Genomic DNA, 13,842 nt, shown 5'->3' with positions numbered 1-13,842 from the left:
AAACTTTGAAAATTCACTACTGCAGCAGACACTACTTACTAATTACTAAATATTAGATTTGAAAAGCACAAGGTCTGTCACAATCTTTTTTTTTTTATAAAAATCGTTCCAATAAATAAATAAAAATTAAATGAAAATAATAATCAAGCACACTGGGTTTTTATTATTATTATTATCATCATCCATCCATTCGCTTCCGCTTATCCTTTTCAGGGTCGCGGGGGGTGCTGGAGCCTATCCCAGCTGTCATAGGGCGAAAGGCGGGGTAGACCCTGGACCGGTCGCCAGTCTGTCACAGGGCTAACACACAGAGACAGACAACCATTCGCGCTCACACTCACTCCCACATTCACACCTAGTGGCAATTTGGATTAATCGATTAACCTATCCCCACAAACTGGACGTCTTTGGATGGTGGGACGAAGCCAGAGTACCCAGAGGGAACCCACACAAACACAGGGAGAACATGCAAACTCCACACAGAAAGACCCTGGCCTGACGGTGGAATTGAACTCAGGACCTTCTTGCTGTGCGGCAACAGTGCTAACCACCGTGCTGCATCATTATTATTATTATTATTGTATGAAACCGAACAGAGCTCACCTGAGTGTGTCCTGTGCCATCTGAAGGTTCTGGTTTCTCTCATGCTCTGGCAACTTGGAGAACTCCACCAGACAAGGATCATGTCTCTTACCTTCATCCCTCACCTGTTTGAGAGAGACGTTATTTTGCAAGGCAAGCAAAAACCATGTGGATTTCTTAAAAAGTAATCATAATGATGATTCATTAGAGTGTCATTGAGACTCATTTCCTTACGTTTTGCTTCAAAGGAGTCTTTCTTTGGAAACAAATTAGCTAACAGCATTACAGTCTTTGTACCTGACCATTTTAACAGAAATGTTCTTTTTTTGCTTGCTTGTTTAAGACACTTCAAACTGACCGATGATTTATTCAACCATAAGAAAGCACCAAACTCAAAAGATAAACCAGTGTTGTGGCAACACATAACAGAAAGCTGAGCAATTTTAAATTGAAATTTTAGATACTTTGTTACTAGCAGCCGGTCACAAAAACACATCATTTGCTCAGATTTCTTTAGCTGACAAATGCCAAAGATAACACAGGCTGACAGGTATAAAATAGTATTTTCTGCACCAACAAGATGATTCCTAAAGAGCTATTAGTTGAAAATTTGGCATATCTAGGCATGATGTGCAATGTGCCCATAAATTGAGGAAACTGGACAAGTGAAGGGTCAAGAAAGATTGGCAAGCTTAAAAAAAAAAATCTACAGAAGATGTCATGTCCTTCAGGTGATCCATCTGCTGTTTGCTGAAGCCTCATCAGAAATGCTCTCAGCAGCTGTCAAGAAGCTATTGTTAAGGAAGGAAAATGTGGGGAAAAGCCCGAGGAATGCCAAATTGCACAAGAAATGGACAGAAAATCACTGACAGCAGGTTTTATGGAGTAATGAATCCAAATTTTGTTAGGATGCCACCACTCCTGCATGCACACAGCCCTGCCATAACAGAAGATCGCGATCAGAACATGGACCCAGCATCGTGGATGCCCTCCTTAACGGTGTCGTTCTATGCTGCCTTCCAGGGTGTGCTGCCTTCCGCGCGGCCGGCCTCCGGACTTGCTCCGTCACGGTCGCTGGCTTCGCGGTCAGTGCTGTTGTTTTGTTATGTTTTGGACTTTTGTTCCCTGTGTTTTGGTTTCTGGCTCCTTGTGTTTCGTTTGTTTCGTTTGCTATTTGGTTCAAATAATCATCAGTGTATATATGGAGAAGGTACAACAGTAAGTGTGAAACTGTTACATTTTGGGTCTGCATTTCAGCTAGTGGTGTTAGGGATCTTGTGAAAACTGATGGAATTATGAACGCAGATGAGTGCCATCAGGTTTTGATCCACCATACAATACCATCTTTCAGCATGACAGTGATGCCAAACACACTCCCAGTGCAGTCATGGACTGGCCTCCCAGGAGCCTAGGCATCCGGCATCAATAATCATAGCCGAGAAAGGAACAAAAGGCAGCCAACATCCAAAGTAGAGCGTTGAATGTCCTTCAAGAAGCCTGGATAACTTTTCCTAAAGACTACTTAAAGTAATTACAAGAGAGCTTGCCAAACAGAATTTAGGCTGTGTTGAAGAATAAAGGTCGTCACACCAAATACTGATTTTCAAGCTTATTAAAACTTACTCTGTTTGCCTTACATACTTCACTCCATGGATATCTGTATGTTTCAATAAATAAGTGCATTTATTTTTCCTTTTCCTCTTTAAATATATGAAGAAATGAGGGGTGGATCAAGACTTTTATACAATACTGCATATCAGTTATGCAATTTTATAAAATTATACATTTTGTGTCTTTTCTTACTGGTCCATGTGTCCATCCGAGATCAATCTTGTCCATTACCCAGAGCTCGTGGATATTCTCAGCCATTTTTTCTCGAATGTCCTCAAGTTGTGGAGGCAATACCACCTGTAGGGTAAAAGTACTGCATAAGTAGCTAAACTACTCTGAGATGGTGTCATTTCTCTGAGCAAATGATTCTCTACAAATTAGTTATAAAGACTTTAAGTATACAAACATTTCATCTTTGTAAAACAAGATTTACCTTGCTGATATCTATTGTTGTCGGAGTGAAGGTAACTGGAGTGACAGGCACTAAGGGGCCAATAAGCTCTTGTTTCCCTTCACCATGATCCAAAATGTATTCCTGACACAGCTGTACCTTCAGTCTGACTTTTGGGAGAAGAGCTTCAGAGCAAGAAGCATAACCTGGAGGTGGCAGGAAGCGAAACTCTCCATGCCTTCCCCCAAACAGAAAACGAACTCTTGTTTTGTTTTCCAAGAAAAGAGGAAGAGAAAATTTATTGTTTTGTGGATTTCTTGAAAAAAAAACCATAAAAAAAAAAAACCCAAAAAAACAATAATAGTGTTGATACTAACTTTACTCCAGCAGAGAAGCTGACCACAGGATAAAGAAGTCCATTAGCATTGAAGTTCTCAAACATGCCCTGCACAGGTAGACCATTGACCCGGAATGAGATGCAGGGAATGCTGAGGTCAAGGCAGCAGCTAACGACATCATCATCTTTTAGTAGGTGAGGGAACGGGGAGCTGACTTTCCGGCTCACGCAGCCTAAGATTCAGGAGACACACTCATTAGTCTTCATATTTACATTTTTAATGTTTCTGTACAACTTAAAATGAGAATTCAAGTGCTTTGTGCTTTATTAAATGGAAACACTACAACTAAAGTCAAATCAAATGAATGTTTCATAAATGTAAAACATATTGTAAAGATTAAGGCACTTTAGGAACACGCCTCACAGCAAAGCCATTCCTGATAATTAGAAACATCAATGATAATCTACTGCTGTCCACACTAAATAAGAATAAAGTGCAACGAGCCAGAAAATGTTGACACGTTTCATGTTTTACACGAGATGTCTGTGCTGCACAAGCAAATCTTTATCAAAATACAGAGGTTTGTTTTTTGTTTTTATTTTTTTGATGAAGTGCAATCATCACTACTGAAAACTGAGATTGTAATTGCCTCCACTGCTCTCTCTCTTTTCTGTCCACGTTAAACTTGAAAGAAAAAAGTAATATGTTAATTGTTCTCTGTGGATAATTAAGTGACGCTCAGCAATTGCAGTCACAGCTTTTATTGCACTAACTACAGACATTTCAATTATTCTGAACAAGGAAATTAAAAATGATCTATTATAATGCATTTTGTGCTTTAATTGCCATGGTAATCCTCCCATGTGTAGCTTTTGTGGCACTAAAGTAATGTGCTAAGTTTTTCAAACTGACTTGTTATCATGTTTGTAACAGCTACAGACTCTGATATTTGTCTTTGGAGTATGTGGAGTTTACTCATCCTGTAAACTCTTGTGATCAGTGTTATACAATAATGTTAAACAGACCAAGCTGTTTATCAGCCGTTTGAGCTCATCCTCACCTGACCAGAGGTGAAGTCCATCAAAGCCATACGAGCAGAGGTCATCTCCCACTCCATTCCCCCCCCAGCCCTCGCCGCCTGTCGGCCTGGGCTGGTAGCCTTTCATGCAAGCCCAGCCGACACGCAGGTGTGTGGGCTCAGATGTGAGAAAGGGTTTGACGTGATCCACAACCAGCTCGTAGTACCACCTGCGATACTGGGATGAATCTTCTCCCATAGCTAGGAAGATGTTTGGCCTCATGCTGTTGTTGTAATATGCAGAGAAATGTGGCAAAAAAGGCAAAAAAAGACAGAGAAATTTCAGTCAACTCATCTTTTAAGATTTTAGTGTATTTGGTGTGATCATAAATTAATTTTGAAATAATTTACAATGCATATGAGTAGTCTGCTCGCAAATAAAAGTGAAATTCATTCTGCGTTGATATGACAACTTAATTAGATACATGGTGCACCCATACAACTCATTTTTAAGCTGTGACACTCTTAATTAGCAAAGCTCAGTGTTTGAAACATTCAGGTAGTGGGCTTTTACTTTTAAGTGCTGCTGATAGTCTGTAATTACAAGTTAACTTGGAGAGAGTCCAACTTTGTGAACGTTAAGTTTGTGTCCACAGACTTCAGCATAACGTTGCTGTGTGCTCTCAGCCAGAAATTGTTTATGACATAAAACACTGTGTGAAATGTAAGTAAAAATAGGATGCAACGATATGCATGTGTCATAAACCCAGATTTTATTCACTATAGAGCATGGGAAACAAATGTTTAAACTGAGACATTTTACTATTTCATGAAAAATATTAGCTCATTTTGAATTTGATGGCAGCAAAACATGTCAGAAAGGTTGGTACGGGACAACAAAAGGCTGGAAAAGTAAACAAGACTTAAAAGAAACAGCTGAAGAAATATTTTGCAACTAATTAAGTTTGTTGGAAACAGGTAAGTAAAACGAGTGGGCATAAAAAGAGCATCAGTTTCTCAGTAGCCAAAAATTGTATCTACAAATTCTGGAACAATTTCAGAATAATGTTCTTCAAAATAAAATTGTGAAGATTTAGAATATCCCATCATCTACAGTACATAACATTATCAAAAGACTCTCTAAGCACAAAGAACAAAGCGAAAACTCAACATTGGATGGCTGTGCTCTTCAGCTGCATTGCACCATAACAGGCATAATTGTGACGTGGATATTTCAGCAAGACAACGCTAAGCCACATACTACATATGCTGCAGCAACACGGCACCATCACTGGAGAGATTTAGTCCTCGTTGAAACAAAAGTAAGTCTATCCAGGACTGCTGACCAGCTGGAATTGTACATGAAACAAGCATGGGACAACATTCCTCATCCAAAATATCCAGCATCTGGTCTCCTCAGGCCCCCCCTCAGATGTTTATTGACTATTGTTAAAAGAAGAGAAGGCGGTACTTAGTAGTAAACATATCCTTTTTTGATATGTTGATGTGTTGCCAACAAATTCAAAATGAACTTTTCTAAAACTGGTAAACTTTTCCAGTTTAAACATCTGAAATGTTTCCTGTGTTTTACTGTAAATAGAACCTAGAAAACATGCTCTATTGATCTGAGATTTCAAATCACTGCATTATGTTTTCATTAACAATTTACACAGTGTCCCAAGTTTTTTTTTTTTTAAATTAGGTTTGCAGTTCCAACAACTCCAAAGTTCAGCTGATTAAACTTTGGACTTAAATTTAGATTCATGTCAAATCAGTAAATCCAGCAAATGAAATTTAATTATGAATGGGACTCCCAAGCACCCAGCCATTAAAAAAGCAGTGCACTGAAGTCAGTAAGCCACTTTTATTGTGTAAATAAAAACTTAATCAGCATTTGAAATACCAGCTAGTATACATGTTTTTAGTTTTACTCATAAAAGGCTGGATTGAGGCTAGATAAAATGCATGGAAAGAATAGATTAATAAAGGCAATAATGTAAAAAGAAGAGAGCATCTGGAAGAACTGTCACACTGTGGTAGGTGAGGGAGAGAAGAAAGAAAATTGATGAGATAAAGGAAATCAGAATGAAAGCAGATGTACTAATGAAGCATTTATTGGAACAAGAAGTGATAGAATGAGAAATTGCTTTAGGAGGAAAGGAGAGCTGGGGCATGGACTGAGCAGGTGTGAAGAATATGAAACAAAATAAGTTATAAAGCCTGAGGAATGAAATGGGCTGCTGATGGGGAAAAAAGCATGATAAAAGAAGGCAGCTGCTTACAGAGAAAGGGCAGATTGGGCAGAAAAAAACTTGCTCAAAGGAAAAGGGAAATGGAAACTGCCTACAAGATCAGATTGGCACAGCAGGTCAAAATATTGAGAGACAGAAGAAGAGCATGGACTATGATGAAACTGGCTAAAAAATGCCTCCGTTGAGTCATACCACCTCGGGCTTAAGGTAATCTTTCCAAACTCTCACGAGACGAGGGTGAGACAAAGACATCTAAGCTCTGACATCAACATTATTGTTCCGATCTATTCAGATGTAAAATAAAAAAAATGATGCAGCAATTGAAGAGATGACACTGGAGGAAAAAAGAAAGTATTTAATTAAATCCAAAAGAGAAAAAAAACAAAAAAAAAACGAATGTCACGCTATAGAAAAATCTGAAATATTTCTAGTATCAAGGATGTGACATCTTTACAGATGAAAAACAAGAATATCAAGGCCCGTGGGAGCGCCACAGTTGACAAATAACACTCAGCTAAACAAATGCATGTGCGAGCATGAGAAGAGTCAGGGAAAGAAACCCCTATTGAGTTATTTGCCAAACATAAATACGGCCACCCTCCCATTATTTCATATTTATTTCACTTTAAAATAATGGAAAAATAAGTGCACTGATATATTAAAACATCTGCAAACATACATGGATATAAAGTATGCAAGGCAAAATGTTTGTATACTTCTAACGAGCTTGAATGTCAGCATTCTTCAGTGTAGCCTGAACTCTTTAATGCAACTTTCTTATAATTTCTTTACGTAGTCTTCAGGAACAGCTCTCCAGGCTTCTTAAAGGACATTCAAAGCCCTTCTTTGGATGCTGGATGCTTTTTGTTCTGTTCTCTGTTGAGGTGATCCCTCACTGCTTCAATAATGCCAAGGTCTGGGTTCTGGGGAGCCCAATCTATGATTGAAAGTGTTTCACAGTGGGTTTTTCTATCCAGGTGCTTTTGCAGGGTTAGGTTAAACAACTGGACTGAAAATGAATGAAAAAGCAGCCAATTTCCAAAGATATACTTTGAAAGACCTCCGGAAACCCTGGGGAGAAATTGCTGTATATTGCAAAATATAAAGAAATGAGGGGTGGCTTTAGACTTTTGCACAGAACCGTAAAAGCTACCTACTTAATATATTGTTCTTTGTGCTACTTTGCATCTGATTTTTATGTGTAGTAAAAAACAATAATCCAAAATCAGAGTTCTGTCTGAATGTAGAGAAATTCAGAAAACTTCAAAGTAAAAAGGATGAGTGGAATGGCAAAAACACAAAAACAAAAAGCGGTCCTGTTTGGAAACCAGATTATAAAATTACCTGGTGACCTGATTAACGAGACGTGTTTGGAGTAGCAAATCTCTGTCTGGCAGCAGACTGTCACAGATGAGGTTCTGATTGGACCGCACCGCCACACCATGGCACACACACAGAGAACAAAGCACCTCCAGCACCTGGAACACAACCTGTCAGCTCTTCATGTGGCAATAGCTCAATAAGCAAATGGAAATGATCCGACATCAGGAAACAGATTGGAAACTGTTATTATAGCTGTTAAAAGTGAAACACTATGTCTATGTTACTAGACTGGTGAGAAATGTGGAATTTGCTTAAGCCCCATAATGACAAATTCTGAGAGAAAATTAGGATAATAACAAAGGACTTTTTGTATTTATTTTTAATTAATGCAGACATGCCACTGTAGCCAAAAAGCTTAATAATGAAATTACTGGCCATTCGGCATCACTTATTATCCATGCACTTTACTTCAATCTTATTTTTATATTGAATACACACAAAAGCCTTCTAAACACTACCCTGTGGTTGCATCCAAGCTTGTCCAGAAATGAGATGACAGACTGAATGTGTTGTTCCTTGATGGCATTGAGAGCTTCAGGGCTTTCCACAAGGACGCAGTGAAGAACTTCCAGGACTCCTGTAAATATAACTGCCCGTTATTGTGTGGATGATAACCTGCATTTACCTCTATGCTTCTATACTATTAGGTATAAATCCCAGACAACACACGATAACCAATGTCAAATATAATATAAATATATACTGTAAAATTTCAATCCACAATGGCTGATGAAGAAAACATAAAGCAAATCCAACCAACCAGAAGAGGCCTCCTGCCGTTCTAGCCTGCTAATCAGCCAGTCCAGCGAACCCGAGAAATTAGCACAATTTGCACGGTTTCCCCGGAGCAGAGCAGCTTAAGAGGAAAAAAACAAAAAAAACAAAAAATATTAACAAAAATATTAACAGACGATAAGATAATAAGAGGAACCTTAACAGATTAGGAGATATTTGTGGTATCTTCAAAAAATAAGTATGGTGCCATCTATACTACTCTCACCCAACAGCTCATAGAAATGGTTGACGATGGTCTCCCACTCCTCTCCTGTGTCACTCTGAACAGCCTCAGCAAAATGAGAAGCACTACTATACTGGTGTAGACGGTCAATACAATCTAAGACCAAATCTATCACACCCTGAGAAGAAAGGGAGGCACAGTTAGGGAAGCGTGAGGCATAGCACATGTAGGACTCATTCACACTTATCGATTTACTTCTTTTTGAAACATGTTCTGTCGATTCTTTAGCGCCGCCATGCTGTTCTGTTTAGCTTCATGGCCTAGCCCCTCCAGTGGAGGCTGGAAATAGATGATCAGATCCTGCAGACTGCGTGTCACTGTCTCCACTGGCAGGCTGACAGAGGGGATATTTACCTCTTGGTTAAAACCATCAAGTTTCCTAAAGAAAAAAAAAAGTTTGTTTTTAGACTCTACCTACAAGTCTGCCAAATTGTCTTGTATTATAATTGCTGCTACTATCACCAGCCAAACTTGTTTTATTCTCGATCGATGGAGTAAAGACAGAAGGTGTTATACTAGCCTATGAATTTATTTTATTTTTTACAAATAAAAGACTCAAAATTTAAAAAGCCAAATGTGAGACAGACAGACAGTATCTGAGCCCCAAGTATTCTCATCCTCCAGATTTCTTGTAATTATGACATGGCAATTCAAAATTATCAGATAAGGTAAAAAACAGAGCAAAGCATTAGTTCCAGCAGCCCACAAAGTCAAGCTTAGCTGCAATCATTGCAGATCATCTGATCTCAGTGTCAGCCCACATCAGCTGATACCCATCTACACAGCTAACTTGTTGTGTCATAGAGGGCATGCTATTTAAGCTTCTTGAATCTGCCCAGCTCCTTCCTTGACGCTGTATCTGAGTTGACTGCTTTGTTTAGTTCTGGAGGGTCTTGCTGCTGCTCTTCCCACCTCCAGCTTTTCATGTGCGCATACACGAGGGCGGGGAGGTCCTATCAGAGCCACAATGCCAAGACGATAACATCACTGGTCTTCTGATTGTATGTATATATCATAAACATATCTTCAAAGCGAATGCTGTAAACCCACGCTCAGTCGGACATGTAGTGTGACATTTAGCATTAAGCCAGCACTGCAGCTATAAAAAACTGTCGCTAAGTTATTCACAAATGACTGAAGGTCTTAATCCAGCATCCTGTACCTTACAAAGCGAGTGAAGAGGAGAACAGCACTCCGTATTAGTCTGGCAGTATGAGATTCTTCCCTCTGAGAACGAGACAGTGTCAGCCCGTCGTCCATATGCCCTTCACTGTGCAAAATTGCCTGAAAACACATCATTTGCAATTATATCCAACAGATTCTTTTGCCAGATTCTTTAGTCCAACACTGTTGGTTAACTGCCAGTTATTGTCTTATTATAGTAATACTGAGTATACAAGTTCACCTTTCGCTGAGCTCCACCCATATGGGACTTGGCATCAGCAGCTTGGTATGTTAGCCAGAGCCCAGAGGCTACATGTTGAAGAAAACAAATGGAATCTCCATATTTGATCTCTGGGATTCCCATCCCATCAACATCAGTCTTTGTGTTGGTGTCAAGCTTCTCCTAAACACAAAAAAAGGCATTAAATATTCTTATTTTTCTAACTTTTCTCTTTTAATAAACACAAAAAAACTCAAACAAATGACATTACACTCTATATCTCTAAAGACTCAGAACACCACTGAAATGTCCAGTGTATTTCTCATATCCCCCCTCACCTTTGATGATCGAAAGCAGAAGGAGGTTGTATTGATGTCAGCTTTGTCCCGATCAACCAGCTGCAGACCTTTCTCCTCTGTGAGACCCAGGTATCTTCCAGTAGTAACGTGGCACAGTCTAAATGGCTGGCCCCAGCATGTATGCCTACCACTCCAACTGGAAAACATCAAGAGAGGAAACCAAGCACTCCACAACATTTAGTTATTCCTCATTACTGTCAAAATCCCTATTAGCATGCAGGGGACATGGGAAACTAAGTTCTGGGCCAATGACATCAAGTATGACTCTAGCAATTGTGCACACTCTTTCAGGCAAAAACAGAAATTCTGTGGCTGGTGGTGACCTGGTGCAATACGTACAACATTACCTGTCTTTAAACTGGTATTTTCTAGTAACAACATTAGAACTACAGAGCTCGAATAGAATAGCGCTTAAAAGCAACATATTTATTGATACTCAAAGTGAGCGGACGCCACATTCCCTGTACACTTACACAACTCGCAGAATCTCCAGCCTCCAGAGAGACCGGGCATGACCGGAGACTGATCCAAGCTCATAATGCATTATCCTAGATTAAGAAAACAGACATAGTCAGAGGAGTAAAGGACGTTTCTGCGAGCTGACTTGGGAGGAGACTGGTCTTTTCGACTAACCTTTGAAGCTCCTCTCCATGCTCTGTAGAGGGAACAGTCAGACATGCGTCACTATGGCTGTGGAGTAGCCGAAGTGTTTCACCCCCCTTCAGGTATCCTAGAGTCAGCAAGAAAAAAAAACATTTATTGCTTTGAAGTGGTTAGTAAAACATGCAACATTTCACAGAAGTAGCACAAAAGGTAATCTATATAACTGTAGTAAAAGCTCTAGCGACTGCTAACCTTAAGTTTGAATATTTGCAGCTTCTTTTTGACTGATCTTAAACAGAATTTTATAAAGAAACACAGACATCACATGTTATTTAAACCCCTTCACACTAACATGTGGTCAAAGAGGTGAAGTGGTGAGTAAGACAGGCCTTGGGCTGCAAAACAATATATAACCATTAGGGAGACAGCAGGAACATTAGCACAGAGCAAAAACACACAGATACACGCACACACCACATAAGTGACCCTACATCCAGGGAAGACATCAGTGGTGATAGAGTCATTTCCATGCTATAGATAAATTCCCCTCCAGTCATGTGAAGAATTCTCTCCAGGAAAGAGGAGTCTTATAACCCAAGACTTGCCACAAAAGAGAAGACTTCAAAAGGGCAAAAACAGAGGGCTCACCACAAGGTGCAAAACAAGTCTCGAGATCAGAAAGGGAAAAAAAGATTTGCCACAAACACCCAAAAACATTTAGAGCAATGCTTGACCACCATTATTTGGATAAGTGATCAACCTGAAGTATGACGAGGGGAAAAGGGAATGTAAAAGCTGGAGAAGAAACATACAATATCCTCATTAAAATTCTGTGAAGCCAGTGTTATGCATGGGCAAAAAAAGGCACCAAGACCAACTAACAAACAAAAAGTGTCTAAAATATAGACTGTTTTTTCCTTTTTTTTAAATTAGCAAAAAACCTGAAAACAACAACAACACAGAAATCCAATTCTTCTGTCATTCCCATGGTTTCAGACTTGAGAAAGTATTAAAACTACACACTTGATTTATTATGGTTTTAATTTGTTGAATCTGCTCTCTGAAATTCTGAGCCTGTGTATGAAAATGGTTAATGTTAAAATTAAAGCTGAAAGTACATATTCATTTTATGTTATTTCAGTGTAACTGCTTTAAATTGAATACTTGTGGAAAACCTCTGGAATCCATCTAAACTGCATCAGCACTGAACTAACTTTATATTTTGCACACAATTAATAATAGTTCAAAAGCCCATAGCATCTTTATGAACTAGCATTTGGTCCCCTCAATTTATTAAAATACAGCTTTGATGTATTATTTATTACCAACATATTAATATTATGTCACAGGCCACCGGGGCAGACCGTGTGGAGTGAGTGGAGGACCCAAGAGCAAACAGAGGTGAGGACACAAAAACCGGACTTAACAGAAGGCGAGCCTTTATTTAGGGCCGAAAACTTAAGGAACAAGGCAGCAAAGCAACTGAGGGAAAACCTGAACATAGACTGGGAAAACTATGGCTAAACAAAGTACAAACTAGGACTAGTTAAGGCTGGGAAACTATGACAAGGGGTAGGGGAGATAACACAGACGACACGACACAGACTGTAAGAAACACAGAGACTAAATACACATGAGGGATGATCAGGGGAAGTGGCCACACATGGGAACGCAGCTGACACACATGAACTTAACGACAGGACAGGAGGAGTGAGCTGAATACACAGACAGTGAATGCAGGCCTTCAAAGTAAAACAGGAAACATGAGACTTGAACCGGGGAGACGTAGTACAGGGGGAGGTGACATAACTGACAGCATGAACTTGACAGTACAAGACACACAGACATAAACACACGAAGGGCAAGGGAGACGTAATGCAAGGGTGACATAATTACAAAAAGGGCTGGACTACCTTAAAGAACCTAAGCAAACAATAAACATCAAAATAGGTTAAGCATAACACACTGGGTCACACGACCCAGGACCATGACAATTATCTGCAGTGCAGAAACTGAAAGAGCTGTATTTGTTGGGAGCAAAAGAAACAGGTGGATTATCTAAATTGAGAAAGGAGCTACTTTGCAACATGTTTAGAAAGCAAAAGGAAACAAAACTTGCCTTGAGCAACGGCGCGTCCAGAGCAGATGGGAGCAACACTCCAGAGGGTCTGCTGGAAGGCTGCATTAACAATCAGACTGTCACTCAAGCTTTTGTTGTCAGATGCAGTGCCGAAGGAAAGGTGCTGGGAAAAAACAAAATGGCATTAAATATATTCTCATCAACAATAAATACAACTTGTCTTTATTTTATATCTGAAGCCATTAAGCTACACAACATATTCGAGACATGAGAAAACTTTTGCCAGGTACTGTGTGAAATAACTCTGAGGTTCACATGCTAACCAGCCTAGCCTTCTGATTATGATTCCAACCTCTTGTCAGTCTTGTTGAGGGGCAGGTAGTTAACAAACACTAAATGCAGTCATGGCTGGAGCTCTTGGCAAGCGACCAATGGAGACTAGCCGGCCAACTAGGATTGTTTTTAGCATTATTAATGGATCGCTGCTCCCTTGCCATCGCTCTTATCACAATAATGCTTTCCCATACACTACTTACAATGTCCCCTGGCCCACCACCGATAGACCAAACCTGATCCCAGCGGATGAGATCACAGCATGGTGTCATTCCAAAAATATCTGTGCATAGCCATAAAATGGCTGCTAAACATAAAATATATAAAAGTGCAACCCTTTTCTGCTACCTCACTGTCTACAAAATGAACTTTTAACCAGGTTAGTGTGCTTGATATTTAACGTAGTGGAGGCTCACTCAGAGTATATTTTTGCCATTAAGGAAAACTTCAGTTTTGTTCTGACTCACCAAGTATCTCTCTGAAGACACAT

At 39.6% G+C, this 13,842-nt stretch overlaps 1 protein-coding gene across 1 annotated transcript in view; it reads right to left on the bottom strand.

Annotated features, from left to right (window-relative positions):
• The window catches only part of ryr2b (ryanodine receptor 2b (cardiac)), an 84,840-nt gene that overhangs the window by 60,701 nt on the left and 10,297 nt on the right, over positions 1–13,842 (bottom strand). Inside the window, exons 6-22 of the mRNA XM_085369113.1 lie at positions 13,820–13,842; positions 13,059–13,182; positions 10,970–11,066; positions 10,810–10,884; positions 10,316–10,472; positions 9,999–10,160; positions 9,756–9,877; positions 8,789–8,972; positions 8,576–8,711; positions 8,336–8,431; positions 8,034–8,152; positions 7,537–7,670; positions 3,983–4,224; positions 2,962–3,154; positions 2,627–2,846; positions 2,386–2,490; positions 604–707 (exon numbers count right to left, since the gene is read on the bottom strand). The exon at positions 13,820–13,842 is cut by the window's right edge and continues 90 nt beyond it. Coding sequence (XP_085225239.1) covers positions 604–707; positions 2,386–2,490; positions 2,627–2,846; positions 2,962–3,154; positions 3,983–4,224; positions 7,537–7,670; positions 8,034–8,152; positions 8,336–8,431; positions 8,576–8,711; positions 8,789–8,972; positions 9,756–9,877; positions 9,999–10,160; positions 10,316–10,472; positions 10,810–10,884; positions 10,970–11,066; positions 13,059–13,182; positions 13,820–13,842 — 2,293 coding nt within the window. The remainder of the gene's footprint in view (positions 1–603; positions 708–2,385; positions 2,491–2,626; positions 2,847–2,961; positions 3,155–3,982; positions 4,225–7,536; positions 7,671–8,033; positions 8,153–8,335; positions 8,432–8,575; positions 8,712–8,788; positions 8,973–9,755; positions 9,878–9,998; positions 10,161–10,315; positions 10,473–10,809; positions 10,885–10,969; positions 11,067–13,058; positions 13,183–13,819) is intronic.

This window comes from Diplotaxodon limnothrissa, linkage group LG13 (genome assembly GCF_057381915.1).
Source record: "Diplotaxodon limnothrissa isolate DT_005_m linkage group LG13, D_limnothrissa_male_GT1.1, whole genome shotgun sequence".
Lineage (NCBI taxonomy): Eukaryota > Metazoa > Chordata > Actinopteri > Cichliformes > Cichlidae > Diplotaxodon > Diplotaxodon limnothrissa.
This window is presented reverse-complemented; position numbering and strand designations above follow the sequence as displayed.